Source organism: Sander lucioperca, chromosome 22 (genome assembly GCF_008315115.2).
Source record: "Sander lucioperca isolate FBNREF2018 chromosome 22, SLUC_FBN_1.2, whole genome shotgun sequence".
NCBI lineage: Eukaryota > Metazoa > Chordata > Actinopteri > Perciformes > Percidae > Sander > Sander lucioperca.
In genome coordinates, this window is record NC_050194.1 from 6,153,690 (window position 1) to 6,176,327 (window position 22,638).

At 40.6% G+C, this 22,638-nt stretch overlaps 1 protein-coding gene and 1 long non-coding RNA gene across 2 annotated transcripts in view; both read right to left on the reverse strand.

The window, feature by feature from the left end:
* Nucleotides 1–657: 657 nt before the first annotated feature.
* LOC118494279 lies at nt 658–10,431 on the reverse strand. Its single transcript, XR_004896406.1, has 3 exons — nt 9,870–10,431; nt 3,919–3,924; nt 658–670 (listed from the first exon to the last, which is right to left on the reverse strand). It is a non-coding gene; the product is annotated as an uncharacterized LOC118494279 (long non-coding RNA).
* Nucleotides 10,432–10,912: 481 nt separating this feature from the next.
* snx29 (sorting nexin 29) overlaps nt 10,913–22,638 on the reverse strand; it is a 176,660-nt gene continuing 164,934 nt past the window's right edge. The window contains exon 21 of the mRNA XM_031297994.2: nt 10,913–11,946. Coding sequence (XP_031153854.1) covers nt 11,820–11,946 — 127 coding nt within the window. The 3' untranslated portion in view covers nt 10,913–11,819. The remainder of the gene's footprint in view (nt 11,947–22,638) is intronic.

Genomic DNA, 22,638 nt, shown 5'->3' on the forward strand with positions numbered 1-22,638 from the left:
GGAAGTGGAGTGAGATACTGTTTTACCCCTTTTAAATATATGCACTTTATTTTATTGTGAAGAACTAAAGATTGTTTCCCAATCGAACAGATGAGTGATTTCCATTTGAGTGAAACATCTAAAATTAGCACAATCCTTTCAGTCATTAAATGTTTTTTAACCATATGGTGATTTTTATCAGTCACTAAACCTTTGAGAAATATGTTTTGTACAGTGCCAACTTAGATATTCCGGCTGTAATACTAAATACAAATACAGAAACAAAAAATGCAAAAAAAATAAAAATAAAAAAAAGACTCAAAATAGTGTATTTAAAAAAAAAAAAAAAAAAGTTTGACTTATTGTATTACAATTTATATTTTAATAACATATTAGTTTACACATTCGAAATAAAAAAAGAATGAGACATAAGTTCACATTTTTGATTTAACCGCATTTCTACAAAAAAGGGTAAGACAAAATAAAGTTTTATACATTCATGTCCAAAGCGTTTACCAAAGCGTAAACTGTATAAATAAATATGTTTATGAATCATTAATATTGTTCTTATTTAAGGTTAAAATGTAAAATGTGACCCTATAAACCCTTTTGAGTTTTGTGATACTAAGTTTACAACCACCTGCACGCCATTCTTCACCTGCCTCCCCCCCACCTACGTGTATCTGCACACCTGTTTCCACTTTCCACATCACTCCTGCAGTATGTATACCGGCCTATTTCCATGCACTCTTTCCCAGATTGTCTGTGTTGTGTTTCCCACCTTAGCTTTCCAGCCTTCTGGCCTGCCTGATTTGCCAGCTTGATGCTTTGCATGCTCATTGGACATTTTCCCCTCTGCCGGACCCCTTTGGATCAATGTGCATGTTTTATCTGCCTGGAATAGTGCCTGGTCTTTGATTGTGAGTAAACTTTTTAAACCGGCTTGTCTGTGTCTGAGCCGTGCATCTGGGTCCAAACCTGTTTCTCTGCTGCACATCTATCATGCATCTACAGTACTTGCAGTGATGGAAAAAATGTTCTAGTCCTTAGTAAGTAGGTAAGCAACATTATGAAAATACACCATTACAAGTCAATGTTCTGCATTCAAAACCCCTCAGCTAAAGTAATAGTAATCAGAAGTAAGAAGAAGTAGTAATCATCAGAGGGTTGATCTTAATCTGCACAGTGACTACCTATAGCAGTCAAATAAATGTATTGGAGTGAAAGGTACAATATTTCCTTCTGAAATTAAGTGGTTTCCTAGTATGATTAAGTACACGCAGCGGCGGAGCCATACAATGTCAACATTCAGGGCTTTGCCCAAACCTAGTGGGGTCAGGGGGGCTTCTCCCCTAGGGAGATTTATTTCCCCATTTACAGCAGCCATTTCCAAGCCATTTGAGAATAGAATGCCAAGACATCGTTTGGGTAAAACATAAGAAAGAAAAGAAAAGAATCCTCCTGTAGAGCCTACATCCTATTATGTATCTAATTGTTCTCCAACTGTCCTCATCATTCTGAAACCAGAACACATGAAACACATTTTGAGGATGACTCATTTTCACTCCTGCCACCTGAAGTGAGGCAAACATTGATGTTACTATTTTTAAGTTGCATAACATACAGTGAGTCTGGTAGGAATGTGGAGTGAACAGCATTACTAATCTTATACTATGCTGGAGTTCACAGAATTAATGTTTGGGCTGACAAATCTGCTACATTTGAATCCATCCAATAATAATCTGGGCTGCTAGAATTGCAAACCAAGTACCCCCAACAATGTATAAAGAAATGTGGTCTTCAATGCATATCATTTACTATTAGGCCAACAGAACAACATCTACTCCATTACATTCCTTTAGAGAATAGCATAGCAGAAGTAGTAGTAAAGACCTAAAAGATTCGGGGCTTTTGAGAAGATTAGGGGCTGGAGCCCCTAAAGCCACCCACAAAAACATTGTTTTAATGCTGGAATATTGTAGTATTCCTAAATATGGTCATTATTAAGTTTAAGTTCTACTTCTGAGCTGATACAACTTCCCAGACTCCTTCTAAAGGTCCCTCCCATCGTCGTGTCGCAGCTGCATCTGACCTCCGCTCACCTCGCACTTCCTCCCCTGCTGCGGTTTAAGCTGCTCTTCGAGGCGTTCAGATCAAGCTTCTGGGTTGATCAAAAGAGTGCCGCGGGCTATTGTGAAAGCCTGTGATAGCTTTGAGAGGCAGGCAGAGCACACTTCAGGATCCGATTGCATTGTGAAGGGGAGGCAGCATGCATGTAAAGGGAAAAAAAGTCCCTCCCAAAAAAATGAGAGAGGACAAGAACAAAAGAAGAGCCTTGTTAGAGCCAAGGAAATGTTGTTTTCTACGGTAAGACCTGAAGACCAAGCTGGAGCTTCCCTGATGGATAAATGTGTAAGCTCCAAACAGCCCATCCTACCTGTTTACCTAGAACATTGTCTTGAAATTAACATGCTATGTCACACATGCTCCCCTGCTCTTATCTGATCCCCAACGTGGTGAGAATCAGCATATCCCTTATCTAATTACGTTGATGCTAACGGTGCTGTATGTGGCCTTAACGCTGAAGAAGTTTCTAAACAGCTTAGAGATACATCACAGTTTATTTCCCATGTTTCCAGAACTGATAGCATATTAATTAACATAATCCATTACAGCTTCATTTGGGATTTCATTCAGCTAAAAAAAACAACAGAAATGTATCCTCTGTTCAGAGCTTTAGGTGATCCATTTTCGTGATCCCCTGTAACTACAGGTCATGTGAACTTTGTTTGTCGTAAGTGGAAGGAGTCTGCGCTCAATACTGAATACATTGAAAAAGAGGAAAGGAGGGGGGAAAACCCCCCGAAACAATCAATTGTCCAACGTGGCGTTTTTAAGATTCAGCGACAGACAGCAGCGGGAGAGTTGGGAGGACAATCCTTCGAAGGGCTGCTTCTCTCTGTCTCCCCTGCCTCTTCAATGAATAGGTAATAAACAGAAGCAGCCAGTGACGGACTGAGTAAATACAATGTGCCGAGAGAGAGAGAGAGAGAGAGAGAGAGAGAGAGAGAGAGAGAGAGAGAGAGAGAGAGAGAGAGAGAAGGCAGTGAGAAAGGGATGAAGGTACAGAGATAATTGGGAGATGAAGAGAGGATAGAAAAGATCAGAGTGAAAAGGGGGGGCAGACAGGAAGTGAAAGGCTGGAGGAGAGCGAGATGAAAGGGGCAACCTGTAGAGGAGAAGAGGAAGGGGGTAAGAGAAGAAGAAAAATGAAGGAAAGTACTGGAAAGTGAAAGTGACAAAAAGACAGGAAAAGATGACAGACGAAGCGAAGATGAAAAAAGCATGGGGTATCTATTAGAGAGGGAAGATAGAGCAGGATAGACGGAGAGAGATTGAGAAGGTGTGTGTGTGTGTGTGTGTGTATAAAGTACAGAGGTAGTACAGAAAAAAAAAAAGTTGCCGCATGCTTGTTTTCTGACAAATAATTCAAAACCTGGGAAAAGAACTTGAGAAAACAAACAGCGGTGCTGAAATACAGTGCAGGCTGCTGGGAGCTGACACCGTGAACAGAGATGAAGTCACAAATATCTCAACTCTGTCAATGCGTCGCTTTTCATTGACATGTTATCGCAAATGGGTATACAGTTAGATTAGCAAGAGAAGGAATGTTAGAGCTTAGCAAGAACACACCTAAGATTGAATCAGCTAAGGGGCTGCACTTGCATGACTGTACATCAATAACCCGATGATACTGAGCATTAAAGTGCTCATATTATGCTCATTTTCAGGTTCATAATTGTATTTAGAGGTTATATCAGAATAGGTTTATGTGGTCTAATTAAAAAAAAACACCATATATTTGTTGTACTGCACATTGCTGCAGCTCCTCTTTTCATCCTGTGTGTTGAGCTCTCTGTTTTAGCTACAGAGTGAGACATCACACTTCTGTTCCATCTTTGTTGGGAGTCGCGCATGTGCGAGGTAAGGACTACTAGCCAGTCAGAAGCAGAGTATGAGGGTGTGCCACGCTAGCAGCTAGGCGAGCATTATAACGTGTGTTACAAAGAGACGCATCATGGAAGTAAAGGCTGGACTACAATAGAGCTGTTTGGAGCAGTTTGTGAACAGTGTTTTCTGTTGGAGATGGTAAGTCTCTTTGGGGTGGACTTTGGGATTTTTCACTTTGTTCACCAATTACATGAACAAAAAAGATATATAACACAATAAAGGAAAGGGAAAAAAGGCAAAAAGCATAATATGAGCACTTTAATGAGACAGAAGAGCTGCAACTTCAGTGATTCTGCAACATTAAATTATCAACAAAGAGATAAGAAAGTCAACAATTTGATATTCCAAAAAAAAAAAAAAACGGTGAGTATTTTTAACTTTACGGAACAAACAGAGCTACATCATGTTCTGCATCACGCGCGTAACCGGAAGTGAAGTAACGTCTAATTTTAACCCAAGCCAAATGTTTTTTGTGCCTAAACCTAACCAAACTGTGACCATTTCACAACATTATTAATGACGTGTTTAAAACCGCAACCGTTACATTCTCTGGTTTAAATATGAGCATGGAAACAACTGTGAATTTCCCTTTTAAACTTATCACTAAAAGTTCCTGTAATCACTGAGCATGCACTGTTGTTTATGCTCTACATATTGCAGACAACACTACTTCTTATCTGGAAACTGGGGTATTGAAAAGTATCCACTATGAGCAAGCAAAATGCCCCAGCAATCGAAAGCAGCACAAGCTAAAGTTACTGTAATTACTGACACAAGCAATTGAGATAGTATGCAGCTCAGCAGAGCTCCTCAGTCTCCGAGGAACATCTGCTGTTGCCCTTCTTGGAAGCACAAACATGAAGCACATGCTAATCTTGGTTTCTATTAGGAAGCACCTTCCTGAAGGGCCCGCTGTCTATAGGCTCACAGACGTCAGCCTCTTTCTTATTATTATAATGAACATGCGTCCTCATGCCAAGCCGCAATTGTGCGTGGTAGAGATAGGATTACTGCTTATACAGTGACCTTGTTTAAACCAGGGTCCCTGTCTCATTGATGTTCCTCACACAAAGCTAAGAGCTTGGTAATTGCATACAGTCCTGTAAATTGAGCAAAGAGGGACCTCCATATCATCAAAGAGACGCAGGAGAGTGGGACAAAGAAAGAGTAGACACAGATGAGGAGGTGAAACACGGTAAATGTATTCATACAGTGCATCTCATGTTGCTTAAATTGCTTCCTCGAGTCCTCCACTTGCCTCCCTTCCACGCGTTTAAGTCCCTACCACCGAGGAGGCATGTGAGAGACGCGATGAAATCACGGGAGGAGAGAGGCAGCGAGCAAATGTGTTTTAGAGGGATGAGATGTCGTTTTTTCTCCGAAGCGTCACATGAATTCATCAACTCCTTCAGCTGCACGGCTTCCGGGAAGGCTGCTCTCATGTTTCCTCCCCTATAGCTCCTCGATGATCCCTCCTCGATGCTCGCTCGTTGGTCCTCGGCGCAGAAATAAGAGCTTTGAGACGGCATTCACGGAGGAGGGACAGAAGAACAACTTCCGATTCAGCCGAGGACCGAGGAGCTATCAAATAAGGGCTATGGGATGTACCAATAGTCTTGCATTGTCACCGTCTGGGAAGAAGCATTGCCTGAAAGCCTTAACTCAGGGCAAAAGTCAATCACTTCAAATCACTTGTTACTGCAATATTAGCAGAGACCTAAATGTGAGTGCACATGGAGTTGGTAAATGGAAAATAGAAACTGTTACAGTAGCTGTTGGAATTAGAAACATGAATTTGTGTTTAGCAGGCTATAGCGTTCTCTTATCGTGACCTGAGAGGATCAGGTTTGACTCACCCGTAGTCACTGAGGCTGGCGGTCATTCCAGCTGGTAGGCCTCTTCAGGCTTCAGACAGCCCTCTCTTCTCTTAATGTAGGCAGTTCAGGCTTGATTTTATGGGTGAAATGGATAGAAAAGTTCCAAATTGTTAGAAAGTGCAAAAAATCTAATCAAACAGTCCACCCGTGCACCCTTTCTTTCCTGGCGCCTCCCAGGTGTTCTGCATAAGGGCTAATTAGTAGTCAGACTTGTCCCCTCACGTGGGACATCCGTTCTGACCCTCCAATCTGCTTCTACCCACCAAATCTTCCAAATTATAAGACTTAAAGTAAAGTAAAGCAAGTAAATGCTGTAATCATGTGGTGTCGGAATAATCAGAAACATTTGTTCCCAACTGGGAAAATTCACGCAAACACCCCCTAAAGTCAGAATAACAATTTGGAAAGTCGCCGAAGGTTTTGGTACACGACTTGCCGAGTTGACGTCATATTACACAGAAACTAATGTAAATGTTGGGTTGATAAATAAGAAACTTTTTATGAATTATTGTATTGCATATACAGTTTTTGCTCACATGCAATTTGTAATATGGTATTAGGTTGTAACAATTAGTTTTTTCTGTCCACATAGAGTAACCAAGATTAGTTTAAAAAGTTATTGTTAACTGACCTCCCAATTTGGGAAATGGGACCATCCGAGGAGCATGTAATTGCACCATATATACAGGCAGAGTGTCCCATAATATACATATTTTGATACAATGAAGTTAATTACACTTTTCAGCTGTTTTCTAACTAATAGATGTCAAAGCCAAGCTAGGCCTTTCCATCCATTCCTTTCAAACAATAGAAACATTGCAGGAGATGTGTTGTATTGGCGCTCTGAGTACTTGGCTTGCATGTACCCAGTTGTTTGTGTGTGTATGAGTGTGTATAATGTCTAACATTGCCAAAAGCAACCATCCACATCCTAAACGGGCTTGTAACCAATTTTCTGGTCAATGGACAATGATCATTTTGTCCACCCTCGCCATTCTTCTCTCAACCGACCCGGTGCAGCATGCCCAGCACAGAAGAAAAAAAACACAGCCTTTCCTAAGATGGTTTTGAACGGTTTGAATAAAATCTCAGAGACTGCTTAGTGAGGCAGCGAAGGTTATATAAAACAGATGCAGCGAGGGCCACAGGTACTCTGCCGATGGAATTCACGGTATCTATCCATCCATTTATGCATACAGCTCACATGCAGAACATAATGCAAGCGCTGAAGTGTTCAACACGCCATATAAACTGCTTCAGCACGGACCTATTGTGTATGTAAATGACACCACTGTATGTAGCAACTGTACACATGCACGAATGCATCAATGTACACGGACATGCATTCGCAAAGAAAAGCTTTCTGTTGCAGCAGAATTGCGTAATGGCCTTTTGCCATCAAGCAAGGTAAACAATGACAACACTGACACAGAGGTGGTGGTGGTATTGGATATGTACACACTGTACTTTATTGTTCAGCCTCTCTTTGCTCTGACACTGATAGATAAGGCCTGACTGCTGACTAAGGCAAGGACAGAAAAGTACATTAGAACAGACGTACTGCAAGAGAACACTTTGGCTGCATCTCGATAAGCTAAACCCACTTCCTTGGCTTGTCATCGTTCTGATTACCAGCCTCAAGGTACAGCGAGATTCAATTCATCCAGCGTCTGGAGGATTCCGAGGGAAGGAGATGGAGTCATTTAAAAAGAATAGTGATGTTTGTGATTATATCATGAAGACAGCTATACCCCGAGATAGAGGAGTAAACCAACAGGTCCACCAGGAACTCTCTGTGGCCTCTTTTTTTCTTGCTATTGTCAATGAAACGCTCGTGCTTGTGTATTCTCAACAGCACCTGAGATTTTCTTTTAGCATTCAGAGCTTCAAGCCATAGAATAAATCACATTTTGACTTTTAGTAAAACAATCATGATTCAAACTAGTTTTCAGTAAATGCTAAGCGACTGCACGAGATGAGATTTCTTCTGGAACAAGAAGTTTCAGGTTTAGAGGTGCCCTTTGGCGTTTTCCTTTAAACAAAGAAAAATTCATTTTAAATTCAGTGTTACTCACCAAAACATATTGGAATGTCACAAATGTGTTGAATGCATTTCCTTCCTCATAAAACATTTTCAAAGGGCATTTTTTTAGTATTTTAAATCCTGCATTGTTTACATCCATGTTTGCTATAGGAGTCCTTTTCTTTACTGCCTTTGTTGGCACACTGCAACGCTTCTTTGTGCATTACCACCGCCAACTGTCCATCAGCAGATGGACAGTTGGCGTGTACAACCTCGCCCAGGTACTCATGGATCACACAAAGCAAATGGTGACCTACACATATAAACATTGCTTCATAGCGCTACTAGTGGTCAAAAACTCCAAAGGGTACCTTTAAGTTGCCTTCAGGGTTTCTTAAAGGGGCATTCCACCGATTTTACACAAAACGTCTGTTTAAAGGTGTTGGGAAGTACTACTGCATATGTGAAAATAAAAGGCTTTTGTGGCTCGAGCCGGAGCTGTGTGAAGTCTGATAAATTGCCTCAAGTGGTGTCACTTGAGTCAGCATCAGTTGTGGCTTAAGACTACAAGTCTGAAAATGAAAAAAACTCTGGAGGTGTGCCGTTAGAAAAAAGTGCGCTAACAGACCTCTAGCCCGCATCTTATCTCTGCTCAAAGGCCAGCAGCTAGAGGCTACATTAGCCGCTACTAGCATAACACACCCAAATCTCTGACAAAACAGTTGATGCTTGAGTTGCATTGTGGGTGATGTTCCTATGGCAAGGAAGAAGAAATGCATGGAATTTTTAAAAAAAAGCTATATTTGCTGCATTGATTTTGATCCGTTTTTTTAAACGGGTTATAGGAGTGCAATGCTAAATCGGTAGTACAGCTTTCTGTGAATGATCCTGTGTATACTTGCTGTGCATAACCACGCATACAATATGGTAATTTGTGCAGAGAAGTTAGACCCACCAGTGGTCCCAGAGACAAAAGAGATGTCTATGAAAAGGCTACTTGTTATAATAAAGAGACTATTCTATACCGCTGACAAACAACATTGTCATATATAGCATGATGCTGTGGGCCAAGTTTTCAAATGCATATAAGGCAGCACTACATTTAAAATATCACCAATTCACAGCAGAGAATAGTCTTTGATAAAAAAAAATCAGTTGTTTAAGTTACATTGCATGTTCTTGATGGGATGCAACAGCAGCAGTGCCTTTTGTCAGATTGAGGGAAAAAAAGAATGGCAATGTGTGAAATAATTTCTTTCTTATTTTTCTTTCTTTTTTTATTGGCCAGCTCACAATATTGTTGACAACAGAATCTCTCTGTAAAAGGTCTCAGGGAAGTCTGATAAAAAAAACAAAAAACTTTATTTGACAGCATGCCTGTGAGATTCCTAACAACATTGCGCAGTGTTTACCAGTAGATGAATACGTGTGAGGGTCACTTTTGTGTGAGAATAACAATTTAATTAAAACCCACAAGCCTTGTTTGTTCACCTCCCCTCACAGACGATGAACAGTGTTTACCATTCTGCGAGCCGACCCTTTGATTCAAGTTTTCCGACACCCTTCTAACACAATCACTCGTTTGAACATAGTCTCTGACTACTCTTGGGTAAGCCATACATATGCATGAGCTTCAGTTTTACACACACTTGATGCTCAGCAGCTCTTTCCTTGCACTCTAACAAGCAGCTTTTCTTCAAGTGTTTAGTCCTCGTTAAAACATTTATTTGCAACATAACGCTGCATTAAATCATGCTAAGACACATTAGTTAAACAATCTTTAGACATTGCATTTTTCGGTACAGCCAGCCCAACCTTTGATGAAGACCCTTATTAAGTATGTTATATAGTGGAGTTATATAGTATAGGTATAGTGGGGTTGAGGGTAAACCTAGAGAAACACAGCTTGCCCTTCTGTTGTAATGGTAAAATAGTGTTTCCCTTCCTATCTGCTCAAAAATATCAATGTGTATCAACACTCAGGTGTTTGAAACTGATCTTAGATGCGTGGATATGAGGAAAGATACTTTTGAATGATGAAGTAGATGAAATAGCAAGAATGTATGCTTATTTATGGACTTTCTCAATAAGGGACTGTCCAAAAATTATTAGAGGGCGAGGGGTGAAAAAAAAAAAAAAGTGATGGTGTACAAAGTGGTTCTTAAAGGTGCGCTTCCCCGTATGCAGGGGCAACATGCCTTCTGTTACTGTTTTAGGGATTCATTTTTCCCATCACAGTCAGCTAGCTAAGAGGACCAACATGTCAAACATAAAACCATGTGGATCTTTACTGATACTGGTAATTTAATGTTTTCTCTACCAACTGTCATTTTCCGCTGTCACTTTAGTAGGGCTGCATGATATGAGGAAAATATCTAATTGCGATTATTTTGACTGATATTGCGATTGCGATATGATTCACGATATTGGAGGGAATGATTGCTTTTGTATCATTATACTCATTTATTCATAATTTCAATTATTAAGTTATAGTGTGATTTTTTTTTGTGAGGATCTGTACCAAACAAAGATCTTTTTCTTAGTCTGTAGGATGGGATTTGTAGGCTGGGACATCTCGGCAGCATCACAATACTTCATTCAGAATGGTTAGACACATATTTTTCCTTTAACAAATATTGCGCCCTGCGATTTGGATATTGCACTAGTCCATATTGCAATTTCGATACAATTGGAATTAATTGTGCAGGCCTACACTTTAGTCTGCAGTTTCATATAATTTTATATTATAATTCTAGTTTAACCTTTTATTTAGTATCTCTTTGTCTAAAATAGCGCGGCTGGAATTTTGATGTGTTTGCCTTATTTGGAAATGTCTTATAAGAGACTAATGTCTTAGTGGCTATTGTGAACATTATTATTTTGCTATTATATTATGGTTTAAATAAAACCTTATATATAAGGTTTAAATTCTTTCTACTTTGCCTCTATTAGTAATAGGGGAAGAAGTGTTGCAGTTACAGTTTTTTCCCCAAGTCAATAAGAGGAATCCAGAGAAAATATGAATAACGCGGTGGGTTTCAAAAAGTCAAATACAAGATTCAACTCCCCACCAATATCATTTTCATAGTCCCAAAGAGAGTTTGGTTTTATCAGTGGTGCTTAACCCTAATCCATTCATTCATTAATTGGAATTTAAAAGATGTTTTTGATAATTACTGCATCCCTGGTGGCCTTTAGATATGTTACACTTTCTGCAGGTTATCTGTTATAGCCATAATAATAATAATAATAAGAAGAAGATAAAAGTAGGAAAAAGGAATGCCCATTGCCTAATGGTCCACTCCAGAGAGAGTGAATCATCGACATCTAAAATGTAATGGCACTATAATGCTGACACATTAGCTGAAAAACATTTCCCAAAAGTATACTTTCATCTACCCCCTTCACCTTTCTGCACAGCCTTCCCTACTTACCCAGAGCAGGAAAGCAGGTACAAAACACTGTAGGCACTGTGACCATTATACACCTTCACTACAAAACTGAGCAGACTAAGAAAAAAAAAAAAAAAAAAAATGTCTCCATCATCTCATTGTGTTTTGAGATTAGAGAGAGCAGTCCAGGGTAGTTCATGTGCAGTTTACAGAGAGTCTTTGTGTCTCTCAGTGAGGTAAAAGGTACTGTATGATTGGATCCATCGATAGGCAGCCTCTGGGGAGTCATTTATCCTTTACTCAGCCAGGCGATCCACAGAAACATTTACATATCTCCTAGAGAGTCCTGCGATGTGAACACATCCATCTCCCCTCCTCGAATAAGGCCTTTTATCTGTAAGGCTTTTGAAGGTCCGTTAAACGCTCTCAATGTCCTCACACTGTGAGTCTGTATGTCACAGTCCAGGCTGGACACAGAAAACATCGTCGTCCTCAGCCTATACAGGGAGAGATTATTAGTTCAAAGGCTCCATGGGGTTAAAGGTCACCACTCTGGGGTTCAGGTCTGGCTTCCTGGTTGCGGCTGCGGCCCAGTCTGGGGAAGCGGGATGAAGTTTTGGACCGGGGCGTCTTGGCTCCGCCGTCGTTGGCCTGGGGAGTGTCTCTGGATGAGAGAAGACAGCAGGAAGGAGAAGAAAAAAGCCATGGACTTTAAATGAACATCTGGCGGAAGTTTGTTACCAAGTTTATTATTCAAACAAACCACTGATGCTGCATCTGGAGACTGAAATGGATCATGTCCCTTCTGCCGGAGGACCTTTTCTTGGAAAACCCCAAATTAGCCAAAACAGCAAATGGAGAAGCTTTCGTGAACCAAATAAGCTGAATCTCAATTATTCTACAATAATTGTGAATAGAGAGTAGCAAAATGGAAATATATCTAATTGGCTGTTCGTCTCCCTTTAAGTACTATTACTATGCCTGCCAAGCTTTTTTATTCTCGCACAGCATGTGCAGTTTCAATGATAATGGAGGCAGATTTACCACTCAAACTTCTTAGTAATTTCACGGGGAAAAGGAGGCTTCTCATTTCTAGCTACTGTTAGCTTGGTTAGCCACTTAACTAGGTTGGTTGAAAATGCTGTCTTCTGTGAACTTTTTAGTGTTGAGATAAATTATATTGTGCTCTTGTATTGCAGTACAAGTCAGTCCTAGTATTATCACAATTAGAAGGATAAACTTAAGATTTCATTCTAACATTACCATGTTTGGCTGCTTAGCTTCCTTATTAGATACAATTTGAAACAGTATATTATCACTTATAACATCACAAGAGAATCAGCATCATAGACTGTATGTAAAGATGGACAACTTTTCTCCACTTCCTCCCACTATACAAAAGTACTGCCAAAATTTCCCGGATACGTTATTATGGATCCCACTGCAATTCTAGGCAAGATCCACCCTACGAAGCAGCCCAATTGTTTAAGGTTAGGCATTGACCTCGATAAGGTTAGGATAGCTGATTGGTCAGGGACTAGGACCTGAATAAATCAGGTTCCGTTCCCTCGCGCAAGCATGGACGCCTGGGCAATCATAGCGTGAAAATGCTATTGAAGGGCGGGTCTTGCCTAGAACTGCTGTGGGTTCCATAATATTGCTTCCCGGATACGTACGCTGCCATCTTGTAATTTTGGAGCCAGAGTCTGCGCAGTAGTGATCAGACAGTATCAAAGTCCCACCCGTAAACCTGCTCGACCAATCGCGAGTCGATCACAGCTGTCAATCATGATGTTTCACCCCGTTCTTATAGCATTAAATACCTTATCAGAAGAATGAACACTTGAACACACCTCATCATGATCAGAACTACCTAAAATGACTGACTTTTTTATGTATTGAGGGGGCGCAATTTATGATCTGTACTGTAGCCAGCCACCAGGAGCGATCAAGATGTTTTGGCTTCACTTTTGGAGAGCTATTAAGCTGTTTTTCTTTATATACTGTACATACTACGTTCAGCATGTGGAGAAGTCCAAAGCTCAACAGGACCGATGTGCCTGGTTACAGTTGCTAAGCTATGATTTGACAATCACTTTTCAGGGAAAGGAATTAGCAAACATCACACGTTTTGCATGTATAGTCATAGGAAATACATTGTATGTCCTTGCTTAACCTTGTCACATGTAATCATTTAAGGTACACTAGTGTGACACACGGAATCAAATTATAGTCATTTCTGATCTTATGATGATGTTAAGGCTTCCCATTACTCAGGAGGAAATAATCTTGGCCACTTAGTGACGTCATCGCCCTAGTTACCCTGACGACCGTCTTCACAACATGTGAACCCCTGATCCCTGAGTCTTATCTGATAACGATGAGGATGAATGAGAGGCACTTGTCGAAGGAAGGAAATGAAAAGCAGGGAGATTGAATGCCTGGAGTTAAATGCTTTTTGTTGCATTCTTCTAAAGCATTTCATTGCCAAGAAACTGACCTCTCACCTGATGCTTGTGACGAAGCAGCGATTCTGTAATAGGAGAGGTGAGTTCAAGTGCTTCTTTAAAAACAAGGGATTTTCGATAAATATTAAAATCATCGAAGAGGCACAGGGCATTTCTCTGTTGATGTCCAACTGGCCTCTTTTAATAAAGCAGCTCAGCAGCTAGAGCTGTGATTAAGGTTATCTGGGACATCTGGGTGGTCCTGAAGTCTGATTCCCACTCGGACAACACACGCTAAAAATAAATGCACTCATGGAGAGGTGCATTGGCTGAAAGTGTCACTGCGGACCATATGCTTGTTTGTGAGGCAGCAGGGGCTAGAAAAGCAGCACAGTAAGAGGGAAGAGAGGCCCTGTCATGTTAAAAATTGGCTGAGACATGGAAGAGACAGTTACAGCACTGCTGCAATGGAGCAAATGGATTCCCATTATTTAATTAGGGGGAGCAAAGTTATCGTTTTGCTACCCAACTTTTTGTCTTTTTAAAAATAAACTTATCAACATACAGTCCCCGCATCAGGTGATTATATTTAAGCAGCCTATATCAATGATTTTTGGACCACCCTTTGTGTTGATTCAGTCCAACTCGTCGTTGATAATTTGCCACACATCACAATCTCGAAACCCATCGGCTATTGGTCTGACGATGATTTAGCCTCTGGGGCCAATATTTCAGGGGGTTCCAGTGTAGCCAGCGATTGTTGAAGGGTTTCGAGATCGCATTTCGGCCAATGCGTTCCACACGGACTGTTTACCTGCATACAACCAAAGCCCGCTCAGATGTGATTGGTTAATACTACTTGGACTACAAACAGAAACCAGAATGCTTCCAATACTAAAATCTTGTCCTGCTGCCTACATATTCATATGCAGATATCTGTTTATAGTAGCCACAGCATGCTTTGGCTGTCAATCCACACAGGAGTCTGACTTGCCATTTAGCTTAACAACTGCGATCATGGAGAGAAAATAGAACATAGGAAAAGACAGGCTAGCGTATGTTCAATGAAACTGTTTGGCCCATTGGCTCCAGCCAAACTTTAAATTAGCTAAAAGTAGGATTGTACTGGTGTCGAAATTAGGGGTGCACCGATCCAACTTTTTCAGTCCCGATACCGGTGTCTGGGCTTTGTGTATCTGTCGATACCCGATACCGATCCGATACCGTTGTTGAATTAATAATACACTGTACACCTTCCACCTTATACCTTCCTTCCACCATGTGGAAGAGACTAAAGGCACCAGACTTTCCTAACTAAACATTACTTTCCTAACTAAGACAAAATAACATAGATGTAATGTATTGAATTCTTATTTATTTGTACACTCAAGTCTTCCAGCATGTGACACACTATTGGTGCTTTCACAAAATATTTACACAATGATAGTTTAGATAAATAATCATCAGTAATGTGGATATAATAATAATATAAAGTGGGTAAAGACAAATAATAGAACAGCTAAAACAGTCTGGTAAGTTCAGAAAATTATATCACTTTACTGTAATGGCGCCTTTAAAACCAGGAAAAGACAACACTTATGTAATATCACGATATCCAAAATTTAAGACGATATTTAGCTTCATATATCGATGTCGATATAATATCGATATATTGCCCAGCCCTAGCTGCAGGGGATGGTGTGACCAGGTAATATGGGAGCAGCCTAAGCTTTGTTAACATGGTGAACATCATTCAGTTTTCTCTGGCACTAAATGTACATTCATCAGTGGCTCCTTATTGCCATGCCTCCAACTCACCAAGCAAGCTCAATCAAGTGCAGTCACACAATTTGAACTTGACCAAGGTTGGTCAAACAGTGATGCGGTGGGGAGTTGTATCAGCAAAAATCATACTAAATTGGGGACAGCGTGCAGAGTCAAAACCACAGCAATCTCATTTATTCATATCAAACTGGGTAAAGTAGCTAAATGTGCTAAATTAATTAGGCGTATAGGTTTTTAGGTCGGGGTCTCAGCATGTGCTTGTCCTCCATTTGGACATGATATTGACTTGTGCAGGATAATAACTTTTCCAGGCACTGTCGGAATATTAATAATTTGACTGCAGAGGTGCATAATTAGAGTAATAGATAGATAGATAGATAGATAGACAGATAGATGTACAACAGGTAATCCAGGCATTGCATGTGAAAATATATATCAATAGAAAATAAACACAACAAATACAATACATTAAAGTAGCTCAATAAGGAATACAAGAAACACAGCATACTCTATAAATATAAGATATACATCTACAGAATACACGATAGTAAAATACAGTATTAATATACAACATACTATATACATTAGATAAGTAATGAGGTAGAGTGGGACAATAAATATGTGATATATATATATATATATATATATATATATAAATCACCATGTGCAAGGTTATTGAACAGAGTGGAGTGGTTGAGACAGAAATAATAGAGATGATAGTTTTTTGATAGTCATCTGTTGGAAAGAGGTGAGGTGTTGCTTTGGGCAAAAAAGATTTCCTGTATTGGTCCTTGTGACAGGGAAGCTGACCCGGTCTTTTAGAGAAAGAGCTCTGCTGTCTGTCCAGTAGGTAGTGGAGAGGGTGGTCAGGATCATCCATAATGGATAAAAGTTTGTCCAGTGTCCTCCTCTCCACCACAACTTCAAAGGTGTCTGGTTTGCAGCCGATTAAGGAGCTAGACTTCTTAATATAAATAAAATTAATGAGTCTGTGTCGCGGCGCCAATGCTGCTCCCCAGCAGACTAAAGCAAAGTACAGTGTACTGTGGCACTGGTCACAATAGACTGATAGAAGATTTCCAACAATTTGCTGCACACGTTGAAGGATCTTAGCTTCCTCAAGAAATAAGAGTCAGCTTATTATTAGTCACCCTTCTTATTTACAGTCTTGTTATTGCTCTTCCAGTTTAGGCTGTTGTCAACACCCAGGTGCTACAAGTACAACATCCTCTCCCAGAACACACAGGGGTTGTGAAGCCGTCCTCTTCCTTCTGAAGTCGACCACCATCTCTTTGGTCTTGGCCACGTTCAGAAGATGATTTCTTCCAGCCCACTCCGCAAAATCGTTCACCAGTGCTTTATACTCTTCCTCCCATCCATCACTTATACACCCAACAAGTGCAGAGCCATCACAAATCTTCTGCACGTGGCATGGCCCAGAGTTGTACTGGAAGTCTGCAGTGTACAAGGTGAAAAGGAATGGAGATAGCACAGTTCCCTTTCAGAGCTCCTGTACTACTGACCACCATTTGAGACAGACAGACAGACAGACAATCTGTGGTCTGTATGTCAGGTAGTCTGTAATCTAGGAGACGTGAATGTGTCTACCCTCATCGCTTGCAGCTTCTCCCTCAGTAGCAGTGGCTGGATGGTGTTGAATGCACTGGAGAAATCAATGAATGTGATTCTCATCGTGCAAACGGTTCCGTCAAGATGCGAGTGAGCTCGTAGGAAGATGATAGCATCTTCCACTCCCAGATGATGCTGGTACATATAGGCAGAATGTAGAGGGTCCAGAGATGATTTCACCCGCGGTCTAAGGTGGGCCAAGACCAGCCTCTCCAGCACCTTAATCACATGAGATGCGAGGGTACCTGATCGAAAGTCATAGAGGCCAGATAGTTGTCTTCTTGGGAACCGGAACCATGCAGGACACCTTCCACAGCACTGTTATTTTCTCCTGGTACAGGCTCAGGTTGAAGAGGTGTCGCGCAATGGCAGACAGCTGACTGGCACAGGTCCTCAGAACCCTGGGACTGATACCATCAGGAACTACAGCCTTGCTTTGGTGCAGAGTCACTCCAGCAGTCTCCTAAGCTGGCCGATAGTCACAGTCAGACAGGGGATAGTCTCGCATTGCCAGACCTATCTCCACAGCGCTGCGGAGGAAGGTCTTGTTTGGTGGAACATGTGCACGTAGGGAGGCAAACTCTGGAATTAAAATTGCTGTTGGGTGTGTGATGAGAATTTGACTCAAAGAAAAGATAAATACAAATTGATTGTCGGTCCAGCTCGGAGGATGTTTCTCGAATTGACCGGAGTTTAGAATGCCAACACAAAGAAAGCGGAAAGTGACGGACATCCGGCCGAAAGTGAGGGGCATCCGGCGGAACCACTGTCAAAATGGGGGTCAACCTTGAACAAATTGCAACAGAAGCAAACTCAACTGAAACAGCAAATTAGCACATACGTAATTAGATTATGCACCGTTTGCCCATGTTAACAAACAATTTCAAAAAACGTATACATTTTGTTTGTCGTGATGTAAATAATCAACTCAATAATTTTCATGGTGATATCTTGAGGATAAAATGTTTACCCTAATCACTTGAGAAAAAGAATGAATAGGCGTATGAATAGTCTACATTTGGGTCTTTTTTGAAACTTTCCCCTAATGGGATTCTTCGGGGCTTTTTTGTCCTTACTCAATTCAATTATAATTTATAGTATCAAATCATAACAAGAGTTATCTCAAGATACTTTACAGATAGAGTAGGTCTAGACCACACTCTATAATATACAAAGACCCAACAATTCCAGTAATTCCCCCAAGAGCAACCATTTAGTGCGACAATGGCGAGGAAAAACTTCCTTTTAGGAAGAAACCTCGGTGGTGAGAAAAACTTCCTTTAAGGGAGAAACCTCGGACAGACCCAGGCTCTTGGTAGGATATACTCAGGACATATTGAGGATACAAAATCAGTTGAGTTTTCTTCTGTTGCAATTTGTTCTACCTTTTTTCATAAAATGACTGGACTATATCCCATAAATGAATCGTTGTCGATATAGACTAGGCAGAGGAGGGTGCTCATCTTCTCAGTGGAGGAAAGACATTCCAAAAAAAAGTGGGGGTTTTAGGTCCAAGAGGCTCACCAGGGGGGATTGAGGGCGGTGTGATCAATAGTAATCTGAAATAAAAACTATTACCTCTACATTTTCTTTCACACACACACACACACACACACACACACACACACACACACACACACACACGTTTGTTTCACTATCTTTGTGGGGACCCGTCACTGACATAATGCATTCCCTAGCCCCTTACCCTAATCTTAACCATCACAACTAAATGCCTAACCTTAACCCTTACCCTCACCCTAACCATAACCTAATTCTAACCCTAATCCTAAAACCAAGTCTTAACCCTCAAACAGCCCTTTAACCTTGTGGGGTCCAGCATTTTGGGCCCCACAAGGCCCCCACACAAGGCTGTGCAGACCAAGTATACAAGTATACTGTATTCCCCGGTTTTTGGACCCCACGAATATAGTAAAACAAGCATACACACACACACACACACACACACACACACACACACACACACACACCTCAAGTAAAACCAACATGCATGTACAGGCAGGCACAGATAAATTGTCTCAGGTCCCCACAATAAAAGGTTACATCCTCTCCACTGCTCTTGACCGTGAGACAAAGGTCTACAACACTTTTCTCTGATGCAGCAGGTCAATAAGGCAGACAGTGTGTGTACTGTGCAGCATGCAAGTCTAAAGAAGTGAGTGTGGAGAGGCACAAAGACATCCGTACACATCAGTGGGTGCAAACATGAACACTGCTGTCAGGCCTGTTACTTCTATGAATTACATTCAGAAACAAAACAGAAACGTTATTCGTCACACACAACTGCAGTACAACATAGTGAAGTTCAATCTTTGCATTTAACCCATCCTAAGCATTAGGAGCAGTGGACACATTCACATACGCCCGGGGAGAAACTTTGGGTTAGGGGTCTTGCTCAGGGACACTTTGCCATACGGAGGCTGAGGCACATGCCACCACTATTAATGTTAAATAAAAAGGTGGGTCAGTGAAGACCTACAGTTCAGTTCATCATTAAAACAAGACTAAAGGCCTTTGCACACCAAGCCCGTATTTTTCACATGTGTTTTTTTAGGCTGTCATCCGGGGAAAAAAAATCGTTACGCACAGAAATCTTGAACACTGAGTACAATGTGTTTTATTATTCTCAACCCTGACTGACATCTTTCAGAACCCTGAAAGATAGACTCCACTGCCAGTTAGTCAACAAAATACATAATCTGTGTCTGATGTAGCATTAACATTTTTGGAAAGGTTAACAAATGCTTAGAAATATCGTTCTAATAATTTGCCTTCCTAGTCAGGTAGCTACTGTAACGTTAACCAGCCAGCTAACTAGCGTTATCATAATGTATTTAACCAGTCTCTGTTTGTAACGTCCTTGGGTGGGTTGGGGGTAACACTAGTGCTTCTACTCACTATATATATTTATTATATACTATATGATCTTACTGTTGTGTTGAAACAGAAACGTTAACAAGCCAACATGCACCACATATCACTTACAGGAATAAGACGGACAATTATTGAAATACATTTCTAAAACCTTTTTGAATGATATATTCCATAGTTAGCATGCTAACATTTACAAACAAGCTCTAAACACAAAGTACAACTGAGGCTGATGGGAAAGCCTTTAGTTTTGCAGGTAGTTGGTCATAAACCATAGTATTGGACTCATTAAAGTTCAGACTTGATGGTGAAGCTAGATTAAGGGTGTCAGTCATTACAATTCATCCTGTGTTTGTATTTTTTGTTAATTGTATTGTGCAAGTAAAAGGGCACTGTACTATACCTATATAGTATATAGTATATATATATATATATATATATATATATATATATATATACTTAGTATATGAGTATTCCTCCTGGGCACAGTTATTTGATCCTCTGACAACACGATGTCATCCACTTTTACCTTTATATCTCCTCTGTGAAAGATCAGTGGGATCAAATAGCAACATCTGCTGTTACTGCCTACCTGTCAAACTACTGCTAAATTCAATTGAAGCAGTGGGAACCCTTCCAGGTTCGTTTTCTGACAGCTCACATCAATCTGAATAGCTCATTTTGACAAAATCCAACCAGATGATTGGCATGTAACATAGTCTTCAAATAAATCAACTTTTAAGCTGATATTTAAAGGAAAGTAATAACTTTTTTTATGGCTTTGTAACATATTTTCACTGAAAATAGCATAATGCGTTTAGGTCAGTGCAGCATCATTAAGGAGTTTTAAGACCCATCTATCCTTTGATCACCAACTGAACCCCCATCTGTCTTCTCCCGTTTTCTCTCTTTCCTCTGTCTCCTTCTCAGACCAGCTTTCTTTCTCTCCATCCTCCCAATCCCCTTCATCTTTCTCACTCCACAACATCTGTTGTCTCACATTTGAGTGTCTCCACCCTAATATAGGCTAAGCCATTGTGTTACAAAGCAACACAATCTGGTGGCATCGTAGAGGTCCAGAGGATAATTACACAGAGGATGTGAAATAAACAACTGTTAAACATATAAAAGCTATTGCTTGTTTATTTGCGTAGATTCATTTAGCAATGTTCATATAAAAGTGTAATAATCTGAGGAAGTAGATCTGATTTTTAAATAAATAAAGGGATGGTTTGGATTTTTTATAGTGGGGTTGTATGAGGTATTTATCCATAGTCAGTGTATTACTTACAGTAGATAGCGGTCGACACGACCCCCAGTTTGGAGAAGCAGGCAGGAGTATCGGCACGGAAGCTAAGCATCGTACTGCTGTGGACGTGTGCTACGCAGCTAAACATATTTTAGCCACTTAAAATAATCTATCTCAGTTTAAGTGTACGCTATATTTAAAATATTTACAAGACTTTATCTTGCCGTCAGACAGCCCTTTCCGACGGGAACCTGAAGTCCTTATATTCATCTATGCTCTCTTCAGAACCACCAGACAAAAAAAACCGGGAAAAACGGGAGTTGCTCGTCTACCGCTACCTCGATCGGTTAGTTTGTTTGTGTTACTGTGACGACTTACCCTTTAAAACACCAAAGTCACACATTAACACTAACTAACTAACTAAGCAAATGGTACCAGTATCTCCCGTGTTCTGCACGGTAAAATTACTGTTTTTGCAAAAGAAGTCTGGTGGCTTTGAAGAGAGCATTGATAAAAGCTTCAGTTCGCCATCGGAAAGTGCTGTCTGCAGCAAGGTAAATCTGGCAAAATATTCTAAATATAGTGTACACTTAAACTGATAATGATTTTTTTTTAGGTAAGTAAAACATGTTTAGCTACTGCCCCCGTCCACAGTAGTACATTGCTTAGCTTCCGTTTCAGTACTCCTGCCTGTTTCTCCAAACCGGGGACGTGTCGACCGCCATGTACTGTAGATAATACACTGACTATGGAGCCTCATACAACCCCACTTCAAAAGATCCAAACTAAACAATGAATGACCCTTTATACAGAGGAATTCGGGCTGTGGAAGTAAACATTATGCTAAATTTACCATGTTTTTAAGCGGGTTATATTAGCAACAGGCCATTATTTGTTTGTGCTGGCTATTATTTGAGACTTCTTTTAATTAGAATAGGACACAGTTGTTACATAATGAAGCAACGTGTGGTTTCTACTTAGGGCCGAACAGTATTCTTGCTTACCTCTGCAACTTCTCCACATTCCTTCCCGCCCCCCTCATCAAGATAATGACCAGACTAATCAGGCTTTCATCCCTTCAAAGATGTCAGACGAGCGCAGGTTTGATCCTACCAACTGAGCAGGCAGTTATGGAGTCCAGATTAGACAGTAACATTGTGTCAAACTAATAAACATCATGACAACACTGGCAGGTCTCAGTGCAACATTGGCCAGAAATTAGAGAGTACTGTATACTGTATGCCTTCACACATATTAATATTATTGTAATGCTGATCTGGGTTGATTCAATGTCGGCCGCAATTCCATTGCATCATGGTAGTAAGAATTCCAGTGTCAGCACAGATCACAGCAGGCC